This window comes from Enhydra lutris, unplaced genomic scaffold, assembly GCF_002288905.1.
Source record: "Enhydra lutris kenyoni isolate GAN:26980312 unplaced genomic scaffold, ASM228890v2 scaffoldscaffold9, whole genome shotgun sequence".
NCBI classification, from domain to species: Eukaryota; Metazoa; Chordata; class Mammalia; order Carnivora; family Mustelidae; genus Enhydra; species Enhydra lutris.
This window is the reverse complement of record NW_019154093.1, coordinates 16,897,490-16,907,675: the sequence shown is the minus strand read 5'-3', so window position 1 is coordinate 16,907,675 and position 10,186 is coordinate 16,897,490. Positions and strand designations below refer to the sequence as shown.

Genomic DNA, 10,186 nt, shown 5'->3' with positions numbered 1-10,186 from the left:
TGAAGTAGTGGTGGTTGTTCTCTTGTAGTCTTTTTTTTTTTTTTTTCTTTCCTGGTTGGTTTTCTGGGGGAGGGGCCTGCCACGTGGGTTTTCAGTCAATGATGTTCCCTGAGTTAAGTCCTCCCTCCCCCCTCAAGGGGGTGGGCTCTGCAGAAACCGGTTTTTTCAGGCTTTTGTTCTCTGGAGGTTTTTATGTTTGTTCACTTTCTTTTTTTCTCTTGCCTTGACCGCTTTTGATGGTTTTTGTAGGCTTAGAGGAAAGCAAACTGCACCCTGACCTCCCTCTCAGAGAGAAGCCTCAATCTGGCTGCAGAGCCCATATAAATTCCCCCTTGGCCGCTGGCAGAGCAGGTTCAGAGTCAGGGTCCCTGTGGATGCAGGATCTTCTGCTTGTACCCAAAACCACGGCAGCGGTGGCTGTCTGGGCAGCTCCAAACCTCCAGAGAGGTTCCAAGCAGCGATCACACACTTAGATTTTCCCACTGGCCCGGGCTGGGAGTGCCTGGTCTTTCTGGGTCTAAGAGCGCCCGACTTGCGCGCACCTTTCTCAGGGGAGGCTGTGGGTCGCGTGTGCATCTCAGGCTCTGAGAGCAGGGTGCAGGTCCGAAAGCACCAGGCTGGGCCTTCGCGCACCTCTCTCAGGGGAGAGTTTGGGGCGCTCATCTCAGGCTATGAAACAATGGTGCGGGTCTAAGAGCACCGGGTAGGCCTTTGTACACCTCTCTCAGGGGAGGGTGAGGGACACGCGGGTCTTAGGCTGTGTAGCAGGGCTTGGCGTTCTGCCGTCTGGCTTGGCTCCCAAGCCCCTCACAGGAGCCAGACCCCACACAATTTTGGGTGCGCTGGCGGCTCAGGGACCAAGACCTGGTTTCTCTGCCACACTCTCTCTGGCTCAGTTCCAGGGGAGGCTGTCCTGGGTCTGGGGACTTAAGCCCCTGTCCCTAGCCACCCCGATTCCCACAATTCCCCCCCTCCTCGATCCTTTCCTCTTTTGGAGTGCTTTCAACCAATCTCCAAGTTAATGCTGGTCCCCAGATGCAGGGCACTCTTGTATTAGGGGTATTACTTTCCAATCGGTCGCCTCTGGTGGCTCCCTCCCCCTTTTGTTTATCTTCTGATATCAGTCCGAAGTTCCCACTCCGCTTTACCTGTCCACTGGCGTCTTCTACCCCTGTAGAGATCCAGACATGTGTAATTCTGATCTTAGGCTGATTTCATGAGTGATCAGAGTTCTTTGGTAGGTAATCAGCTCACTTTAGGGTACAGGTTGAAAAGGCGCCTCCTCCTACTTCCCTGCCATCTTGTCTCCTGTATCTATTCTTATTGATTTTGAGGGGAATTCTCTGCGCCTCCTGGATTTTGATGCTTGTTCTCTTTGCCACATTAGGGAAATTCTCTACAATAATTCTTTCCAATATACCTTCTGCTCCCCTCTCTCTTTCTTATTCTTCTGGAATCCCAGTTATTCTAATGTTGTTTCATATTATGGTATCACTTATCTCTCAAATTCTCTCCTCGTGGTCCAGTACTTGTTTGTCTCTCTTGTGCTCAGCTTCTTTATTCTCTGTCATTTGGTCTTCTATATCACCAATTCTCTCTTCTGCCTCATTTATCCTAGCATTAAGAGCCTCCATTTTTTATTGCACCTCATTAATAGCTTTTTTGATTTCAACTTGGTTAGATTTCAGTTCTTTATTTCTCCAGAAAGGGCTTTTATTTCTCCAGATGGGGTTTCTCTAATATCTTCCATGCCTTTTTCAAGCCCAGCTAGCACCTTGAGAATCATCATTCTGTACTCTAGATCTGACATATTACCAATGTCCGTATTGATTAGGTCCCTAGCCTTCTGTACTGCCTCTTGTTCTTTTTTTGTGTGTGTATGTGTGTGTGTGTGTGTGTGGTGAGTTTTTCCGCCTTGTCATTTTATCCAGATAAGAATATATGAAGGAGAGAATAAAATACTAAAAGGGTGGCATAGACCCCAGGAAAATGTGCTTTAACCAAATCAGAAGAGACCCCAAATTGTGGGGGGATGAAAGGGGGTAAAAAGAAGTTAAGAAAAAAAAATTTTTAGAAGAAAAAATAAAGAAAAAATATAAAAAAGTAAAAATATATATTAGACTGGTGACTAGAACAGGGTCACCCACTTAATTTTGGGAGTATTTTGGTCTCTTGGAAGAAACTACCCCCAAATTTTAATGAATGAAAACATATAAGGGTAAACTTGATGAAGGGATGGGGCATATGACTATAACGATGAAAAAATTTTTTTTAAATTTCTTAAAAAGGAGTTGATAAACCTGAGGGTCTTGAAGGGGCAGAGGGTGGGAGGTTGGGGGAACAAGGTGGTGGTATTAGGGAGGGCACGTATTGCATGGAGCACTGGATGTGGTACAAAAAACAATGAATACTGTTACGCTGAAAAGAAATTTTTAAAAAAGGAGTTAAGATAAGTTGGTTGGGAGAATAAAGAAAAAGAAAGTGGAGAGAATTTGCTCAGGCTGGAGACTAGAACAATGCCCTGTGCTAGATTTAGGGTATATTTTGACCTATTAGAAGAAGTTGTATCCCCAATTTTTTTAGAAGAAAAAACCCTATGTGTATACAAAAAATAAAGTAAGATACAATGAAGGATAAAATATGACTATAATAATGAAGGTTCAAAAAAGATTTTTTATGAAAGGTATTGTTAAGATAAACTAGTTTAAAAACGTTAAAAGAGGAAAGAGTAAAAGTTAAAAAAATTTTAGCATAAGAAAAAAATAAAATTAAAAAATTATTAACTTTGCAAGACTAAATAATCATGGAGAGAAAACCATGAATTCCATGCTTTTCTTTCTCCTCCTCTGGAATTCTGCTGTTCTCCTTGGTAAGTGAACTTGGTCTTGGCTGGATTTCTTGCTGATCTTCTGGGGGAGGGGCCTGTTGTAGTGATTCTCAAGTGTCTTTGCCTGAGGCAGAATTTCACCACCCTTACCAGGGGCCAGGCTAAGAATCCGCTTGGGTTCGCCTTCGGAAGTTTTTGTTCCCTGAACACTCTCCATAGAGTTCCGGAGGATGGGAATGAAAATGGCAGACTCCCAATCTCTGGCCCAGAGGAGGAGAGAGCTCAGGGCCCCACTTCTCAGTGCACCCTCAGGGAAAATGCTCAATCACTCTTGTCTCCCTGGTCACTTGCTGCACTCTGAGCTCACCCAGCCTGTGACCAAGTGTCTCTGTCTCTGGCACACAGCCCTGCCTGGAGTCTCCAAATCCCGCAGATAAATACCCTCCAATGACTCTGCATCCTGGTTGGGGAAAAGGATCAACACGCATTCAATCATATGAAGGTTAGTTGGTAGACATGTGACTTTATTATACTTAATTTTCAGATTAAGTATGGTTTAATGGAATGTGTGAATGATAAGAGGACAAATGGTAGACTGTGATGACCAGCTTTATGTGTCAACTTGGATTGGCTGGAGTCCCCGTTATTCAATTAAACAAAAGTCTAGATGTTGTACTAAATTTTGTTTTGTTTTGTTTTGCACTAAAAATTTCATGGGTACTGTTAGCATTTGTTATCAATTGCATTTAAGAACAGCATATTTCCTTGATAAATGGGGAGGCCTAATTCCCTCAGTGGATAGTCTTAAGAGCAGACTTTTAGAAGGTAGAAAATGCAAGAGAAGAGATTCTCCCGTAGAGGTTCTGTAACACCTTCATTGTGCCAGGGAGACCCATTTCCTTTTCCTGATCTCTTAAGCTACAAGATCATCAACTTGTGCTCTTTTAAGGAACCAAGCCTGTGTAATGCAGTTAAGCAGCAAGGAACACACAAGCAGGCAGAAAGAGATAGCAATGGGGAGAGGGCAGACAGCCTGGGGGACAGGCAGCTGATCATGACTTACATGGACAGTCAGAGCTACAGCTGGGTAGAAGAAAGGTAACAGGTAAAAAGGTAGGAATCTTGGGAAAGGGTGCGATGGAGAAGGGCAGACTTCTGATGTACAAGGGGAGGAAAGCATGAGGCTGGCAGTGGGCAGAGTGAAAGCGGGAAGTGGGCAGAGGACAGAAGACAGGAGAGACTGACAGGAAGACATGATGGCAGGCAGGAGGCCATCGGGGCTCATCCTTGTCCCCACAAGGGTTAGAGGAGCTTCGTGAGATGAAGGTGGATCCCATTCTTGGACATTAACACAATTCTTGGAGTGGGAACAGGGAGCCTGAAAGGATCTGGTGCCAGCTCAAAACGGAGCAGTGTCAGGGCCACCGCCACCTTCATCTCATTCATGGCAAACTGCATTCCGATGCAGTTCCTGGGTCAGGGAGGGAAAAGGAAATGAGAAGTGGCATCAAACCCCCTGCCAGGAACAGCACTTTCAGGGCCCTCCTGCATGGGCCCAGCCCAGTCCCCTTCCCTCAGGACACACACACATCTCTACGCCTACCCCGCCTTGCTTCTTTCACTCTCTCCCCCTGACCTTTGACAAAGCCTACACTCTTCCAGGATTAGCTCCTACTCTTACCTGTGCTCTCAGTAGGCCTGATATCCCATTACAAGAAGGTCAGCACCTTGAGCCTCAGGGCCAAGTCAAGTGATCAGTAAAACAGTTAATTATTAAGTTGTTCATTCTCTGCACATGCCATTTCTGGTTTCACAGTGCAGAGCAGGACAGGGCACCATAGTGGGTGGGCTGGGCCATCCTTCAGGCCCTAACCATCTGGGGCACACAGGGGTCCAGATCCTCAGAGGAAGGACAAGACAGAGTTGGGTAAGGAAGTCAGTATGGCACAGAGAATATTCTGCAGGGGCAGAGCCTTAGTGATGCTCAACGTGCTGCACCATCTGCCTCCCAGGTTAGATTGAGACTCCTGCCTCCCCCTCAGCCACTCAGTCAACCAGCTGCTGTAGCCTTCCAATTCTACTGCAGAAATGTCTCTGCTTGCCATCCCTCTACATCCTCATCCAGACTTTTCTGTATGCTGCCTCCACTTCCTCTCCTGAAGCCCCAGCCAGGCTCAGAGCCTCCCATGCCCTCCATCACAGGTACAACGTGTCCACATGCCTCAGCTGACATCAAAGTCCTCTCTCGGTTGTTGGCTCACTCACTTTTCACCTGTTCAACTCCTCCTCTTCCCAGCTCAGCTCCTGCTGAGGAGATCCCAGAGAATGCCCTCTATACACCTCTGCCTGTTACATTCTCATGGCTAAGGGCAATGCCAGCCTGGCCTCACCCACACCTCTGCCCACGGTGTCTCTTCATTTCGGGACCTTGACATCACCCTAATACTTAACTCAAGGACACATCACTTTACAGAGTCGGACAGTGCCAGGAACTTGGTGCTTCCTAAGTGGGGTCAGTTAGGAAATGAGTGAGTGAAAGAAAGGAAAGAAAAAGAAGAAAGGAAGGAAGGAAGGAAGGAAGGAAGGAAGGAAGGAAGGAAGGAAGATGTCACTTTTGAGTGGAGGCATTTATTTCTTGACTGTGAAATCCTGGAGTCAAGGGCAGTATGCCATCTCTTAACAGAGGACTTGGCACACAGAGTCAGGGTTAATAGGCAGTCTTAAAACTGAATGCTGTCTATTGAACTGAAAAAAAAAAAAACCCACCCTGAATGGAATAAAATACGAGTAACCATTAATTCTGAGCTAGGACCTGAGCTGTCTACCCCTCTCCTCTCTCTACTGGCAGCCACATGACTTGCACCAATGTCTAGGAGGAAGGACTCAATCCCAGGGAGAAACAAATCCTGGAGCCAGTATCTGGAAGCACAATTTGCTTAAAGATGTTGTGTGAAATTGGGTTCACTCTGTATGTGAAGGATTGACAGATTCCTGTATTTGGAAAATAACATTTTTCTAGGAACTGCTTACAAAGTTTCCTACAGTTACTATTTATAGGACACTCTCAGAAGCACTGGAGGATTTCACAGCAGCCATGCTGGAATATAGTCATCCCAATGAACAGCCACCTTGTGTGCTTTACATTTTACACACCAGGTAATGCTCAAATGCCATGTGTTATGTATATATACAACAAATTGGATTTGCTCCCAAAAGCAATTTAATGTCCTCATTTTTATATATTTGACCATTTGGATAACTGGACTCTAAGTGTAATATTAAGGTATATAGAGCCCAGATCATATGTAATGTTTGAACAACTGGGAAAATTGTCAAGTGTACATGACCAGTACCATAGAGTCAATAATTCATTTGGTTTGTGAAAATAATGACAACACAGATAAGTCGAGTTCTTTATGAAACCCAAAGAGACTGTAGAAACATTTCCTGTGTATGGCTGAAATATTTGAGGCATGTAGGAAGCTGAGTATGGAAACACATGGAATGTAGTCAATGGTGCAGTGTGGAGGCAGAATGGGGAGTTGAGTAGAAAAGCCTGGTTTGAGATTGTGTGCAACAACTTTTGAGTCCATCCTGTCTTTGACTTTGACAACACTTGAAAATTACATGTGAGAAAATCTAATTCTGTAAAGTCATACTCACAAAATGAAGAACTCACAAGAATACCCTGAGCTATGGAACACCACTGATACTGAATTGTGGCTGGAGATTGGGTAAGAGCAATGGGTCAAAGTCTCCATGGCATTCAGTGATTACCAACTTTCTTTGCGTAGAGACACATACCTCTTTCTCAGCACTCCAACATGCCATGGCATATCTACAGAAACCCACATCAATGTAGCAAGTCACAAACATCAAGTATGTACCCCCAAAATAGCCCCTGCCTCCTCCCATTCTGGTACAAGTGCCTCACCTTGATCCTCCTGAGAAGGGCAGGAAAGCATGGCTGTGTCGAGAGGAGCCTGGTGCAAACCGGGAAGGGTCAAACACCTGCAGAGGGAGCACCAGGGCCAGGACAGGTGTGGTCAAGACCTTCCTTCCAACCATCCAAGGGACAGCATACACCCTTGACAGAGGTGGGCCAAGAAGAGGGTTTGATCTGGAGAGGTCATCCCACCTCTTCTGCCCAAGGTCATCATACCTCTGGGTTTGGCCACACCTTTGGGTTGTGGTGAAGGGCATAAAAGGAGAGCGTCACCAAGAAACCTGGGGACCAGAAGAGAGAAGGCTAGACATACATGCTTGTGGGGCCCAGCTGCACCCACACACAGCTTGGCAGCCACATTGAGACCCATTCCTCATCACTGTGAATGGAATGATAGCGTTGCAGGAGAGATGGGGCAGACATGGCACAACAGGTGTGCATGTGTGCACAGATTAGAAGATTAACCATGACCAGGCTGAGACGCAGAAAGGAACTGGAGGCTTACTTTTTGGAGCAACTCAAGGGACAACTCACATTTATCAACTACCATCCATGACCTCTTGGAAATATCTATGAACACCTACTTCCTCACAATAACCCTCCAGTGATGGTTCCCATCCTCCATCATTCCAATGAGGCACCTAATTCTCAGAGAGGCTGAGCAACTTGCCTCTGACCACCCAGCTAGGATGTGGCAGGGCTGGGATTCAGAGCAGAGAGGAGATGAACAGTGGCCTCTGGCAATGGCAGGGATCTCAGATCTGGTCATCAGCTGCTCTCTGCCATCATCCTGAGGGCTCCCTGGAGACTGGACCATCTGAGCCATGAAGGTGAATTCTCTGATCTTTCGCATTGGCCTAGACCCTATAAGGAAAGACCTCCTATCCCCCTGCTCCGTCTGATGGTCTCTCAGGCACTCATATGTCAAAGAATGAGAATATTAGGGCAAACCCCAAAGCCACATTTAAGGGCTGTCATGTATTTATTTCTAGGATTAAACTCTGTGGGAATCATACCATATACCTCATCTGAACAACAAAGGAAGTATTCATTTTCTTGAGGGAGAAATGACTCTGAAAGACATGCACCAACTGTCCAGAACATGTGGATTTCACTTCCCATGCATTCCTGCTAAGTGTTCATTGAGGGAGAGTGGGGAAGTTCACACCTTTGGGTAAAGAGCGTCTGTCAGGGAAGCTGACAGGCTTGCTGAGTTCTCTGCCAACACATAGAACTGGCGGATAGAGTCGCAGTGCCTCCTTGATGCACATGGTGGTGTAGGGCATCTGGTCCAGGTGGTCCCTAAAACAAAGCTATTCTGAAGGGTGGGCAAGGCCCTGGAAGCCAGGGAATTCTCTACTTGGGAGGGCAGGGCCTCCCATCTCATGAGCACTCACCAGGTAATGGAGGCACCATCCCCCAGGAGGCTCTGGATCTCCTCCCGGCATTTCTGCTGATGCTCTGGGTGTGTGGCCAAAGCATAGAGGATCCAGGAGATGCCGCTGGCTGTGGTGTCATGGCCCTCAAACATGAAGGTGTCCACTTCCGCACGGAGATCTTTGTCAGAAAGGCTGCTCCCGTTCTCCATCTGGGAAGACACGGAGAGAGGGCAGGGTCTGAGTTTGACCCCCTCCTCTACACTTGTAGGCAAAGCCTCAGGCCTTCCCTGCCACACTCACTTGGGCAAAGAGGAGGATATTCAGGAAGTCCAAGTGCCTCCTGCTCCTGACCTTCTCCAGGTTTCCCTCCTCCTGCAGCTGAGCCTTCCTCAGCTTGATCACTCGGTCTGTCTAGAACAGTGTTCCCAGGCAGAGCTGAGAGATCTGGGTGCCCAGACACAGACACTCACAGTAGCCCCAGTCAGGGTGCCAGGTGGATCAGGAGGAGTGTGGGAGTGGGTGTGTTTGTTGGGGTGCGAGCTCTAGCACCAGGTGCTTGCAGGTCATCACTCCCCTCAGCAGCACAGCCCAAGAGGTTCTGCTTGAATGCTGCTGGCAGGGGCTCTCATTCAGCCTTCACCCATGTGGTAACACATGTAGCTTCTTGCATAGCACCTGGCACCCTAACACCTGCACCAGGGGAGTACTTGGGTGGGTGTTTTCCAGAGTCTGGAGGGACAGCCAGGGGCAGGACTCAGCTAAGGGTCAGGGGCAGGACTCAGCTAAGGGTCAGGGCCAGTCCCTTTGGGATGTGCCTGGTGAAGGAGGGGAGCTTCCCAGAGGGCAGATACAACCTGTGTGTTGATGGGCAAGCTGGCAGGCCCGGTGGTTCCAGCAGCCTTCCTGGGTCCGCCTGTAGATGATGTCTTCCCAGTAGAAAACATTGCTCATCCGGGAATACACCAGGTTGTTCAGGTCCCAAATGGCTTGAAGGTAGGACTATGAGTACCTGAAAGGGAGGATGCAGAATGGACTGGTTGGTTGGAAGCATCTGACCTGAAGTGTGGTAGGCCTGTGGGTGGAGTATTCCTCAGTCAATGGGACAGGAGACCCTAGGTGTTTGTCATGTCATTCTTACATCTTTGAGACCCTCAGCCCTTTATGAGGGACATGGGCATTCAGGATTCTTCGTGTGACAGAGAGCAGGGTCTGTGCCTAATGAAGGCTCGGTGCGGGCTGAATCTGACTGTGGCTGGGGGCTCTTGGCAGAAAGAGACTCTTTGGGCTGGTAAATATCCAAGCTGTCCTAACTGCCTTTCAGCTAGTCCATCCCAGTTGGTAAGAACTAGGACCCCGCAACTAAGGATTTTACTGACCTGTCTGCCTGTTGGTTGCCCTGGTAGCTGAAGACACATTTCATAAGGGTGTCCAAAATCATCAAGGAGATGTGTCCAAAGATCTCCAGAGATGAGTTCTGGCTGCGGAGCTCCTCCCATTTGTCCTGTGGTAGAGGGACACATATAGCTTTCTCTACTCCTCCAGAACGCCCATGCTGACAAGGCTAGAGGCTCTATCTGCCTCTCCAGATATTCTGATAAGATGCCCTCACTTTCTAAAGTAGTTGCATTTCATCAGGTTAGGACTATATAGACAATTTAGGGAGCAAGAGTCAAGGCAAAGGAAAGATCAAGGGGCTAAGACTGGGGTTTCTAAGAAGGGATATCAGGGACTTCAGTTCCTCTCACTCAACAAATGTCAGCTGAGCACAGTGAGTGAGAAATAGGGTCAGGCTCAGAGATGATGTTATGACAAGACCCAGCCCTGGAGGGTAGAGACTTGGTCTCCATTTCTCTGTACGGAATCGCTAAAATCCATCAGAAGCTTTCAGCCCTAGCCCAGAGCCCACCTGAGTGACATCATGGGATGTCCACCTTGCCACTGATGCTGCTACTGTTCATGCCAGCCAGGGGCAGTTTGTCCTGTTGTCTAGGGGCATTGGCTATTCTTCCTGTCCAAGTCAAAGACCTGGAAGAA

At 47.6% G+C, this 10,186-nt stretch overlaps 1 protein-coding gene across 1 annotated transcript in view; it reads right to left on the bottom strand.

The window, feature by feature from the left end:
• Positions 1-4,129: 4,129 nt before the first annotated feature.
• Positions 4,130-10,186, bottom strand: part of LOC111143122 (cytochrome P450 4A11-like) — a 12,473-nt gene continuing 6,416 nt past the window's right edge. The window contains exons 5-12 of the mRNA XM_022496613.1: positions 9,529-9,653; positions 9,007-9,065; positions 8,453-8,559; positions 8,171-8,361; positions 7,942-8,075; positions 6,990-7,054; positions 6,762-6,838; positions 4,130-4,298 (exon numbers count right to left, since the gene is read on the bottom strand). Of these exons, the coding sequence (XP_022352321.1) occupies positions 4,130-4,298; positions 6,762-6,838; positions 6,990-7,054; positions 7,942-8,075; positions 8,171-8,361; positions 8,453-8,559; positions 9,007-9,065; positions 9,529-9,653 (927 nt within the window). The remainder of the gene's footprint in view (positions 4,299-6,761; positions 6,839-6,989; positions 7,055-7,941; positions 8,076-8,170; positions 8,362-8,452; positions 8,560-9,006; positions 9,066-9,528; positions 9,654-10,186) is intronic.